The sequence below is a fragment of the Echiichthys vipera genome (assembly GCF_963691815.1).
Source record: "Echiichthys vipera genome assembly, chromosome: 9".
NCBI lineage: Eukaryota > Metazoa > Chordata > Actinopteri > Perciformes > Trachinidae > Echiichthys > Echiichthys vipera.
This window is the reverse complement of record NC_139834.1, coordinates 2677944-2690443: the sequence shown is the minus strand read 5'-3', so window position 1 is coordinate 2690443 and position 12500 is coordinate 2677944. Positions and strand designations below refer to the sequence as shown.

The 12500-nt window shown below is 46.4% G+C and overlaps 1 protein-coding gene across 1 annotated transcript in view; it reads right to left on the bottom strand.

Moving 5' to 3' along the window:
- The window catches only part of cacna1fb (calcium channel, voltage-dependent, L type, alpha 1F subunit), a gene marked incomplete at both ends in the record, with an annotated part of 42021 nt that overhangs the window by 21026 nt on the left and 8495 nt on the right, over positions 1-12500 (bottom strand). Inside the window, 17 exons of the mRNA XM_083920285.1 lie at positions 670-772; positions 871-931; positions 1007-1070; positions 1153-1228; positions 1386-1506; positions 1910-2117; positions 2941-3166; positions 4115-4275; positions 4352-4378; positions 5696-5777; positions 6645-6719; positions 7511-7662; positions 7760-7863; positions 8254-8450; positions 8604-8756; positions 9679-9830; positions 12481-12500. The exon at positions 12481-12500 is cut by the window's right edge and continues 120 nt beyond it. Of these exons, the coding sequence (XP_083776411.1) occupies positions 670-772; positions 871-931; positions 1007-1070; positions 1153-1228; positions 1386-1506; positions 1910-2117; positions 2941-3166; positions 4115-4275; positions 4352-4378; positions 5696-5777; positions 6645-6719; positions 7511-7662; positions 7760-7863; positions 8254-8450; positions 8604-8756; positions 9679-9830; positions 12481-12500 (1982 nt within the window). The remainder of the gene's footprint in view (positions 1-669; positions 773-870; positions 932-1006; positions 1071-1152; positions 1229-1385; positions 1507-1909; positions 2118-2940; positions 3167-4114; positions 4276-4351; positions 4379-5695; positions 5778-6644; positions 6720-7510; positions 7663-7759; positions 7864-8253; positions 8451-8603; positions 8757-9678; positions 9831-12480) is intronic.

Genomic DNA, 12500 nt, shown 5'->3' with positions numbered 1-12500 from the left:
CAATAAAAGGTTGAATCTGGAGAATGAGTAGAACACCGCCAAGTTCGTCGTTGCAACAACAAAAAAGAAGTCCAGCAGTGGGGTTGCCAGGTTGGTCAGACCCGGCCCAGTAGCTCCAGGAGACCGGAGTCTGTTTGAGCCTGTTTGAACCCGTCCCCTCCAGAAAATCACAGCATCAAAACAAGGATTAGAGGAGTTTGACTGACAGTTAGCGTTAGCCGTTAGCGTTAGCCGTTCCAGCTAAGTGCAGATGAAAGTGATGTTAGCATCAAGGAGCTGCGTAGCCATGTGGGCGTGCGTTTGAATGGCGTTCCTCTCCTTTCTCTCAGTCCATGGAGTGAATGCTCGGCCTATAGTGACTCTGGTTGTTGCCCGTCTCCGCTCACTCAGCTGCTGGGACAACGAAGCAGTAGCTGCACCCAACAACAGACAACCCTGGCAACCGGCAACGCCGACTAAATATATTGTTTAAGAAATCAATACTTTCATTCTGTGCCCCTCAAAACGCCCCGTGGGTGTGTTATTGTTTAAAAATACAGCTTTTAATAAAGATTCTACAGATTCAACCTTCACCACGACGTAAACACGGGTCGTTGTGTTGCGCCCTGCGAGGTTCGAAGCGTCTGCGTCCACATGCGTGCGTGCGTGCGTGCAGCGTGTTTCACTCACGGGTTGGTGTTGCTGAGGCAGAAGAACGCACTGCCTTCTGGGATGGGAAGGATCTTCTCTTTGGGAGGAGCCAGGTCGGCCATCTTTAACTGGGCTCCTGCGTCTGACAGGAGGAGACGGGAGAGCGTTTAAACTTAAACATGAACATATTTCATATTCATCATGTTTGAATGTTGTTGGGTGCAGCTACTGTAGGCTGACCGTCTTCGCCTTCAGGGAGCTCCTCTTCCTCCTCGTACTCGGTGTCTCCGTCGATGTCCACCTGCAGAGACAGACGGACGGTTTAGCAGACGGACAGACGGGCGGACGCAGATTAAAGTCAAACCTCCGCGTTCACCTTCACTTCCTCTTCTTCCTCTCCTCCCGCGGGCTCCTCCTCCCCGGCTTCCTCCGGCTTCTTCCTGCACAAACAGGAAATAATGATCAATAATGAATAAATAATAATCACTGTGACGCCTTCTTGTTCTCTCCTCCGTCACTCACTCGTTCTTCTTGTCGTCCCCGTCGCCTCCTGCCAGGTTGTCCACGGCGATGGCCAGGAAGACGTTCAGCAGGATGTCTGACGCTCGTTAAGACGCCTGAACGACCACGAGGTTTTTATCTGCAGCTGCTTTAAAATTACATCTATGAGACTGCACCAACTCTTAGTTACTCAGTTAGTCTGTTACTCTATCAGAGGTCAGTGAACGCGTCACAGCGTCACAGAGGGAGGATACAGTTTCCGCAGATGAAGAGGATGACGAAGTAAACGCACACGATCATCCCGGGGAACACGGGGCCGCCGTACGCCATGATGCCGTCGTACATCACCATGTTCCAGTCCTCGCCCGTCAGGATCTGTCACAAACAAACAACAACACGCCCGTTCCCTTTGTTGTTGTTTACGTTCTGTGTGATGTTGTTGTTTACGTTCTGTGTGATGTTGTTGTTTACGTTCTGTGTGATGTTGTTGTTGTTGTTGCTGTTGTTGTCGTTGTTTACGTTCTGTGTGATGTTGTTGTTGTTGTTGTTGTTTACACTCTGTGTGCTGCTGTTGTTGTTTACGTTCTGTGTGATGTTGTTGTTGTTGTTGCTGTTGTTGTTGTTTACGTTCTGTGTGTTGTTGTTGTTTACGTTCTGTGTGATGTTGTTGTTTACGTTCTGTGTGATGTTGTTGTTGTTTACATTCTGTGATGTTGTTGTTGTTGTTGTTTACATTTTGTGATGTTGTTGTTGTTGCTGTTGTTGTTGTTGTTGTTACCTGGAAGCAGGTGAGCAGCGCCTGGGGGAAGGCGTCGAAGGTGCTGCGTTTGGTCTGCGTCTCGTCGAAGTTGAACTTGCCCCCGAACAGCTGCATGCCGAGCAGAGCGAAGATGATGAGGAAGAGGAAGAGCAGCAGCAGCAGCGACGCGATCGACTTCATGGAGTTCAGCAGCGACGCCACCAGATTGGACAGAGCCGTCCAATGGCTGAGCAGAACAGAGTGACATCAGAGCGTGAGGTCAGAGCGTGAGGTCAGAGCGTGAGGTCAGAGCGTGAGGTCAGAGCGTGACGTCACAGTGTGAGGTCAGAGCGTGAGGTCAGAGCGTGACATCACAGCGTGACATCAGAGTGTGAGGTCAGAGCATGACATCACAGCGTGACATCACAGCGTGACATCAGAGCGTGAGGTCAGAGCGTGAGGTCAGAGCGTGACATCACAGCGTGACATCACAGCGTGACATCAGAGCGTGAGGTCAGAGCATGACATCACAGCGTGACATCACAGCGTGACATCAGAGCGTGAGGTCAGAGCGTGAGGTCAGAGCGTGACATCACAGCGTGACATCACAGCATGACATCAGAGTGTGAGGTCAGAGCATGACATCACAGCGTGACATCACAGCGTGACATCACAGCGTGACATCAGAGCGTGAGGTCAGAGCGTGAGGTCAGAGCGTGAGGTCAGAGCGTGACATCAGAGGGTGACATCAGAGCGTGAGGTCAGAGCGTGAGGTCAGAGCGTGACGTCAGAGCGTGAGGTCAGAGCGTGACATCAGAGTGTGAGGTCAGAGCGTGACATCACAGCGTGACATCAGAGCGTGAGGTCAGAGCATGACATCAGAGCGTGACATCAGAGCGTGACATCACAGCGTGACATCAGAGCGTGACGTCAGAGCGTGACGTCAGAGCGTGAGGTCAGAGCATGTCTAAACTTAACCGTCGTCTAAACTTAACCGTCTCCTTCAGTCGTCTAAACTTAACGGTCGTCTTTAGCGTCTAAACTTAACCGTCACTGAAGCGTCTTCTCACCGTGTGACCTTGAAGATCCTCAGCAGGCGGACGCAGCGCAGCACGGAGATGCCCAGCGGCGGCATGATGCCCAGCTCCACCAGGATGGTCTCCATGATGCCGCCGCACACCACGAAGCAGTCGAAGCGGTTGAAGAACGCCACGAAGTAATGAGCCAAACCCAGACTGTACATCTTCAGCAGCATCTCCACCGTGAACAGCGACAGCAGCACCTTGTTGGCGATGTCTGCGGACACAGAGACACTTTATTCAGATTTATTCAACTTTAACCAAAACACCAAAACACCAAAACACTGAAACACAGAAACACTGAGACACCGAAACAGCAAAACACCGAAGCACCAAAACACGAAACACCGAAACAGCAAAACACTTAAACACTTAAACACTAAAACACTAAAACACTAAAACACTAAAACACCAAAACACCGCGTTTGCTCCCTATATCTGACGACTAAAGGCGTCGGTTAAGTTTAGATGACAAAAGGAGACGGTTAAGTTTAGATGACAAAAGGAGACGGTTAAGTTTAGACGCGGAAGGAGACGGTTAAGTTTAGATGACAAAAGGTGACGGTTAAGTTTAGACGACTTACGGTGACGGTTAAGTTTAGACAACTAAAGGCGACAATTAAGTTTAGACGACTAAAGGCGACGGTTAAGTTTAGACGACTAAAGGTGACGGTTAAGTTTAGACGACTTAAGGAGACGGTTAAGTTTAGACGACTAAAGGTGACGGTTAAGTTTAGACGACTAAAGGAGACGGTTAAGTTCAGTCGACTAAAGGTGACGGTTAAGTTTAGACACAAAAGGAGACGGTTAAGTTTAGACGACAAAAGGAGACGGTTAAGTTTAGAAGACTAAAAGCGATGGTTAAGTTTAGATGACTAAAGGTGACGGTTAAGTTTGGATGACAAAAGGTGACGGTTAAGTTTAGACGACTAAAGGTGAGGGTTAAGTTTAGACGACTAAAGGTGATGGTTAAGTTTAGACGACTAAAGGAGACGGTTAAGTTTAGAAGACTAAAAGCGATGGTTAAGTTTAGATGACTAAAGGTGACGGTTAAGTTAAGACGACTAAAGGAGACGGTTAAGTTGTTAGTCCTACAGTAATAAATACGTGGATTGCAGATGAATTACAGACCGTTACTTTACGTACGAACAGTCTGTGTGGTTACCTTGGACTTGCGTCAGCCAATCAGGTTGGTTGTAGTGCTCGGAGGCACTGAGGGAGGTGTTGAGGAAGACGAGCAGCAGAACCACCCAATAGAAGGTCACCGATTTGACAGCAGTGCGACAGTTTCTGCGACAGACTCGATTCCAGCGACGCAGCGTCCGACTGAGAGAGAGACTCAGTTATGAAAGTGAATAGTGTGAGAGGTGACTGCTAAATGTCTGACAGTCAGTGAACTCACCAGCAGCTGATCTTCATCATCTGAGAGCTGAAAGCAGAAGCAAGTCTTTAAACATGCGACAGATACGAACGCTATCTTATGTCCTGATGCTAAATGATGCTAATGCTAGCTTCTGTCCTGATGCTAAATGATGCTAATGCTAGCTTATGTCCTGATGCCAAATGATGCTAATGCTAGCTTATGTCCTGATGCTAAACGATACTAATGCTAGCTTCTGTCCTGATGCCAAATGATACTAATGCTATCTTATGTCCTGATGCTAAATGAAGCTAACACTAGCTTCTGTCCTGATGCTAAATGAAGCTAACACTAGCTTCTGATCTGATGCTAAATTAAGCTAACACTAGCTTCTGTCCTGATGTTAAACGATACTAATGCTAGCTTCTGTCCTGATGCCAAATGATGCTAATGCTAGCTTCTCTCCTGTACTAAATGAATAAACGCTAGCTTCTGTCCTGATGCTAAATTATGCTAATGCTAGCTTCTCTCCTGCACCAAAGGAATAAACACTAGCTTCTGTCCTTATGCTACTGCTACCTTCTGTCCTGATGCAAAATTAAGCTAATGCTAGCTTATGTCCTGATGCTAAATGAAGCTAACGCTAGCTTCTGTCATGATGCTAAATGATACTAACTCTAGCTTCTGTCCTGATGCTAAATTATATTAATGCTAGCTTTTCTCCTGTACTAAATGAACAAACGCTAGCTTATGTCCTGATACTAAATTATGCTAATGCTAGCTACAGTCCTGATGCTAAATGATACTAAAGCTAGCTTCTGCCCTGATGCTCAATGATGCTAACACTAGCTTCTGTCCTCATGCTAAATGATACTAATGCTAGCTTCTGTTCGGATGATAAATAATACTAATGCTAGATTCAGTCCTGATGCTAAATGATACTAATCATAGCTTCTGTCCTGATGCTAAATAAAGCTAACTCTAGCTTCTGTCCTGATGCTAAATGAAGCTAAAGCTAGCTCATGTTGGGTATTAAGTCATTGGTAAGATATCAGTAAGATGCTAAATTGATGCTGTAACTACACAAGATCAGGTATTTTGGTACAAAACACACATTTTGAATGTAACCAAGTGTCCTGGATCATAAATACACGTCTGACATTTGGAACAAACCAAACTGGTTGATAGGAGACGCAGCTGCCCTGACCAAGATGGCCGCCGCATTGATGTATCGCTCCAATGAACAGCAGCGACCAATCAGACGTCTGCGTTCATATATCTCTCATATATGGTCGTTCTGTTGCAAGTTTTTGGAGTCGATTTCAAATAAAAATTGAATCTGTGTGTGTGTGTGTGTGTGTGTGTGTGTGTGTGTGTGTGTGTTACCAGCAGGCCTGACAGCAGTTGGTGTGTTCCTCGTCGATGTTTTCAGTGTTTTCAGAAGCTGTTTCACTGGCAGGAAGACTCGCTGACGGACAGAAGAAAGGAGTTTTAGTCCAGTTTCCAGATCTGGATAGTCTACAGATATATTAATATATATACACACACATATATACAGCATATGAAAGAGGTCATTATATGAGTTTATGTGTTTATTATTTATTTAAATGAAGAAAAAGCACATTTTTTAAAGAATTGATAAATAAGTTTAATATTTATCTGTAAATCTACACAGAAAAACAAACGCGGTGTTCCTCAGGGCTCGATGCTGGGTCCACTGTGGGGCTGAACCATTTTGAAAAAGTACTTTATTGTGATTTTTTTTGCGATATCATTCATGATATGAGAGGGAAATCAGGGAAATCAGAGGCCTCTGATGGGCGGATTTATAGATTTATAGACCGGTGGGAGTTGCCGGCGCAGCTACGCATTGTGGTGCATTATGGGAGTTGTGGTTTTAAATCACCAGGCGCCATAATGTCACTTTCTGTCTTTTCTGTGCCATGAAGGCGGCAAATTATGAATGTATGTTGAATTTTGACGACATCTCGGGTCCACCGGTGAAGGATTCCTTTAAACAGGAACAGCTGTTTCACTGTGCAGCTCAATAACGCTCCTTCTATATATATATATTTATTATATATTCGTATATATTAGTGTGTTTACTGCAGATGGCGTTTGAGCTGAGCTGAATTTGAACCGTAACTGAATTCAGCTGAAGTGACAGAGAGAGAAACATGAACCAGGTCAGACAGAGACCCAGATAGTTGAACTACATTCAGACACGTGTGCAGCCCGTCCTGTGTGTGTGTGTGTGTGTGTGTGTGTGATATATATGAATATTATGTTAGTATGATATACAGTTCATATATGATCATAGAAGAAGAGGTTTCACCGTGGGTGTCGTTGGAGTGACTGAACCATCCGAACTTCCCTCTCTTCTTGTCGGACAGATCTCCCAGAGACGGACCTGAGAACGGAAAATGCATCGTGACTCATTCAGAACGAGAAAAACAACAAACACGTCGTTCTTTTAGTTAGTGACAGTAAAATACTAACGTGTAATTGTGGCGTATTTGCTTTCCATCGTCTTTTTCAGCAAGAAAACGCATCAAATAAGCCATCGAGACAGTTTTTTTGGTTGATCAACTGCGTCAGAGGGATGCTAACTGCACCAAAGGGCTAACACCTATTAGCTTGGACGTGCCTGGAACACCTCCCTAGGGAGGCGCCCAGGGTTCATCCTTACCAGATGATCCTGAACCACCTCAACTGGCTCCTTTCAACACAAAGGAGCAGCGGCTCTACTCCGAGTTCCTCACGGATGCTGAACTTCTCCCCCTCTCTCTAAGGGAGACTCCAGACCCCCTCCTGAGGAAACACATTTCACACGCTTGGACCTGGACCTGGTTCTCTCGGTCGTGATCTGTTAATAGGCGCTTAATGAAAAAGACTTTCTCTGGCGTATTTGATGAATATTCAGGACTTAAAAGACCGTGGGATGCAAATACGCTGGAATTACCCTTTAACACAATAACGTGCTCATGTGAGATCTGCAGCTCTGTCTCCGCCTCGATGACTCCGCTGACGGACTCATTTGTTCTAATTGTCTTCATTAATTGACATCAATTAACTAATGGAGCCACTTAACGTTCATTTTCTTAATGAATTGACTTCCCTGAACCTGTCGTCACTGACTGATGGCTCCATTAACTGTGAGTAAATTAAGCGTAGCTCTCTGTCAGCGTGTCTGTGTCTCACGTGGGTTTCCGTCCTCGTCCAGCTCGTCCATGTCCTCGGCCTGAGTGATCCAGTCCATGTACCCGCACAGATCCTCCTCCATCTGCTGCTTCTCTCTCAGCTTCTGGAAATCTCCCCGAGCCTTCGCCTTCTCCCTCTCCTTACTGAACTCTCTGTAAGGTTCACACACAAAGTGCACACGCCGTTGGAAAAACAACCCTCAATACACATACGGGACATGTTTTTATTACTGTCTATTAGAACACGAACCCGCTGAGGACGCCCAGAACCAGGTTGAGAACGAAGAACGACCCGAAAATCACCAGACTGACGAAATAAACCCACGGCAGCTCGAAGCCGATGGCATCGTTCATCTGCACGCAGAAGACAATAAGACAACGCTTTATATTAATATGGTTGGTTAACAGGTAATAAGCACCTAATAAGAGAATATGAATATGGAGATTGAGCAGAACAGCTCCATCTAGTGTCTCAAGACTGTCGTCGCAACAACAAAAAAGAAGTCCAGCAGTGGGGTTGCCAGGTTGGTCAGACCCGGCCCAGCAGCTCCAGGAGACCGGAGTCTGTTTGAGCCTGTTTGAACCCGTCCCCTCCAGAAAATCACAGCATGAAAACAAGGATTAGAGGTGTTTGACTGACAGTTAGCGTTAGCGTTAGCTGTTAGCGTTAGCTATCATCAGAACCATAATAAAGTGTAAGTTATGTAATCTGCGACTTCATGAAGATAATAAAGTGTGTTTGACCCAGTAGAGGACGTCGGTCCATCCCTCCATCGTGATGCACTGGAACACGGTCAACATGGCGAAGAAGAAGTTGTCGAAGTTGGTGATTCCTCCGTTGGGGCCGTCCCACCTCCCCCGACACTCCGTGCCATTAATGGCGCACTGGCGACCGTGACCGGCGAACGCACACGGCACCGGGTCGTCCTCCACGTAATTATCTGCAAAACAGTACAATTAACTGCAGAAGTGTCTCCGTCATCAGAGCGTTAATGTGTGAAATCAGACAAAACAGCTTAAATAATATTGAGTGTGTGTGTGTGTGTGTGTGTGTGTGTGTGTGTGTGTGTGTGTGTGTGTGTGTGTGTGTGTACCAGCTCCTTTGTAGTAGCAGGTCTTGTGCATGCGTCCTATAAAGAGCTCCAGGCCGATGATGGCGTAGATGATGATGACGAAGAGAACCAGCAGAGCGATGTGGAGCAGAGGAACCATCGCCTTCATGATGGAGTTCAACACAATCTGGAGACCTGAAGGACACAGAGAGGGGGGTGGGGGGGGTGGGTGATGTGGCGATGTTAGGTGGCGATGGACTAGAACGCGTTGGCGATCGGCCAAAGCAGAGAGATCGGAGCATCGTCTTTAGGGAACTTTCTATCTCGACTCTGCACATCAGGTTTTTAAAGAAACACGATCAACCAATCACAGCGAACCGTGGCGAGGGTTTCTCATCCCCCATCATGTTTGATTCAGAGTAGCAGGAAGTCATGGCTGAAAGATGTAAACGAAACTACCGTGTCCTAATTATGGTCGGTCGTAACTTATTCACAGAAATCTTGGAACAAGCCGTGAAATATTCGCCTTAAAAAACAGGTAAATGTCCCGTGCAACCGCGGACTCCTCATGTGTTTAAAAAGGACGCGCAGAGGACGCGCAGGAGGACGCCTTCTGCCCAAACACGCGCAGTCACACAAGGTGCGCACATCGGATGGAAACACAACAAACCTCTAACCGCATAAAAAGACAGCGTCCAAAACCATCCGCTGAGAGTGAAACGGCGAGGAGTCCAACCACACCACAGCCAGCAGAGACAACAGGTGCTTTAGGCAGCGTTTTGTTAAAGGTCCGTTGTATTTGGCACAAGTTGGAAATCGCACAAACTGATTAAATCTGTTCAGAAAGGTTCTTAAACGCTCTGTTATATTTGTTCTTTTAGGGCTGAGTGTTTACGTAGAGAAATACGTTGGTTGCCCTGTTCAGTAACTTGCAAAATAATAAAAAATAATGTAGAAAAACTGATAAATTTGTGATTTTACTGTTAAAAAAAACGTGTTATGATATTTTTGCCATACACCCCCCCCCCCCCCCACACACACACACACACACACACACACACACACACACACACACACACACACACACACACACACACACACACACACACACACTCACTGGGGACTCCAGAAACCAGTCTGAGGGGCCTCAGGACTCTGAAGGCTCTCAGAGCTTTAACGTCCAGACCTCCAGGTTTCCCCGGTACGTGATGCGTGGTCGCCACCTCGCCAGATTTATGAGTCATCGTCTCCAAGACGACGCTAAACAACCTGCACAAACAAAAACAGTAGAAGAAGAGTGAAGATTGTAAAGTAAAAAAGCTGAAGAATGTTCACTGTGATCGTGACAACAGTAAACAAAGATGACGTAGAGCGTGGTGTCGTCTGCATCAGGCTTGACATAAAGGTTGTGCCTGTAGCTTGAGATAATCACAATATGTCATACTGTCAAGGCACACACACACGTTGTGATTGGCTGTCCTGTATGGCTGTGAGGCTAGGGGGGTGGGCGTACCTAGTTCCAACCGGCCTGAGTAATTAAGATGGCGTTCGAGGACAGGTGTGAGAGAGAGTTACGGAGAAGAGTGACCCTGAGTACCTCAAGGAGAGATGATTGCCGTGTTCCCTTTCTTTTGTGCGATTACGTTTGTTGAAGTTTTGTCCGTGTGCTATGTGTTAAAAATGAGCTGTCGAATGGAGTCCAGGCGTAACGGAGTGTCGGACCGCCGGGGAGCGAGCTGACCGAGTGACGGGCGTCGAAGGAGGCCAACGAAGAAGCAGGTGAGCCCACACACACACACACACTTCACCCCCGAGCCTGGCAGCCGAATTGTTCCCCCTTTGAAACGTATGAGTGGGCAGCCAAGCCTCAGAAACCCTAGACGCGAGTGTACGCCTATTTAGAAAGGTAAAATACCCGGGGTTGTGTCGGCTGTGTCATAATACTGTAATTTATACTGAGCTGCACCTTTAAAAGTATCATTTTAAATGAATTATCATGGTTCTGCAGAGACGTCCTGGATTACACGACAAGTTCTATAGACTATAGATCATCACCTCATGATCATTTAATATATTTTTCAGTTGTGGCGTGCAAAGTTATAGATGCTCACATGATGTTTTGTTTAAAATATCCAGTGTTGGTGGATAAAGGGGCTCATGGTTGATGGCCCATGGTATGTTTTTTCTCCGCTTGGGTCTCAGGAAAGGGGAAACCTGGGCGGCTGAGAACCAGATGGGTCTGTCTTCTCTTTGTTAAGCACCACTTTAATCGCTGCACATTTCAAACAGGGTTCTTCCATGTTGGCTGGAGGCTCTCGAAGTTTCTAGAGACTTGAATGACGCTGTAGTTTTTGTTCTTGACGGTGTCAGCGGGTATCTCTACAATGTGTCCCTACGTATATCATCACTTACACAAATACACAACACAATGAAAATGAGAATAATGACAAATTATCGTTCCCTCTAATATTGGAAATCTTATCACAATTACAATATCAGTCAAAATAATCACAGTCAGGTATGTTTTCTAGACTCAACAATAACTCGTGTGTCCCACATGCAGCAGCCTCTCAGTATCACCGTCTCTGACTGGTAAGTGGAACGGGAGCGTCCTCAGGTGGCGTTACCATGACAACAAGCTTCGTCATCATCGCCCCGAGGTCGGGCCCGAGTCATGCCACCGTCCTGCAGCGAGGACACGATGCAACACGGACGACGGAGCTCGAGGACCTGTGGGACACGCTGTGACCTCAGCAGGTGACTCTCTGTTTTTTAATAAAACATTAATAGTAATAATAATAATAATAATTCAACACTTCCTGCAGATGTTTCACATTAAAAACCTTCTAGACGCTGAAGTTCAGGTGAGCTTTACTTTGAAACATCTGCAGGAAGTGTTGAGTTTAACTGAGGACCTGCTGCTCCTTTTAAAGCGTTCATGCGCTTTTATGTGTTTTAAAGTGAAAGTCACGCGTCTCCGTCAGGGTCCGTTTTCTAACTTGATCCAGTCGTCCTCGCCTACGGGAGTCTCCATCTTTACCAGACTTTGACTCCGCCTCATTTCCTTTGACCAAAAAAGGGCATGTATGTGACGTTGGGGGGAGGGACGTACGTCCATCTGGCTGACGTTTACCTCCGAGGAGAAGTGAGGGCCAGAGGCTAGCTGTCACTCAAGAGGCCACGCCCCTAATTATTCATAAACTTTAACCTCCAATAAAATAAAAACTAGCCAGTTTGGGGTCCCCTGCTGGAGCTGCTGCCCCCACGACCCGACCCCGGATAAGAGGTTGAAGATGAGACGAGATGAGAGATAATAAACTTTTAACCATAAAAATAGAAAGTATATGTATATATATGTATTTACACAAGTAGTGCAGGAGGTAGTGTGCAGTTAAAGTGCAGGGGGGGGGGGGGGTCGTAGATCTATAAGTTTTAGTCAAAGTCGCTGTGGTGGTGGATGAGTTCAAACAGATACTGGGCCTGACCAACCTGGCAACCCCACTGCTGGACTTATTTTCTGTTGTTGCTATGACGATCTTGAGACACTAGGTGGCGCTGTTCTCCATATTCAACCTTTAACCTGACTATAAATCATTATTACAACATTTATAGGTGAGAAAAGATGGAAAAGCAGAACAGGTGCTCGTTAAAGAAACATCCTGAGGACGGATTTCTCAACGGACTCGACCACTGACTCTCCTGGTGACATCTGCATCCTGTGGTTATCGGACGTTTCCATACTTGTTGATGAAGACGCGGAGAGAGAAAGAACCCTGGAGCGTTTCATGAGGACTGTGTTTACGTGGTGAAGCGTATATTTAGTCACAGTGTCATCAGCTCATCTGAGGGGAGAACCAGCGTGTCTCTAGAGAACTGACGCCTGGAGAGAGAACCGGCGCGTAGAAGCGCGATTACTCACCCGACGATGACGATGACGAA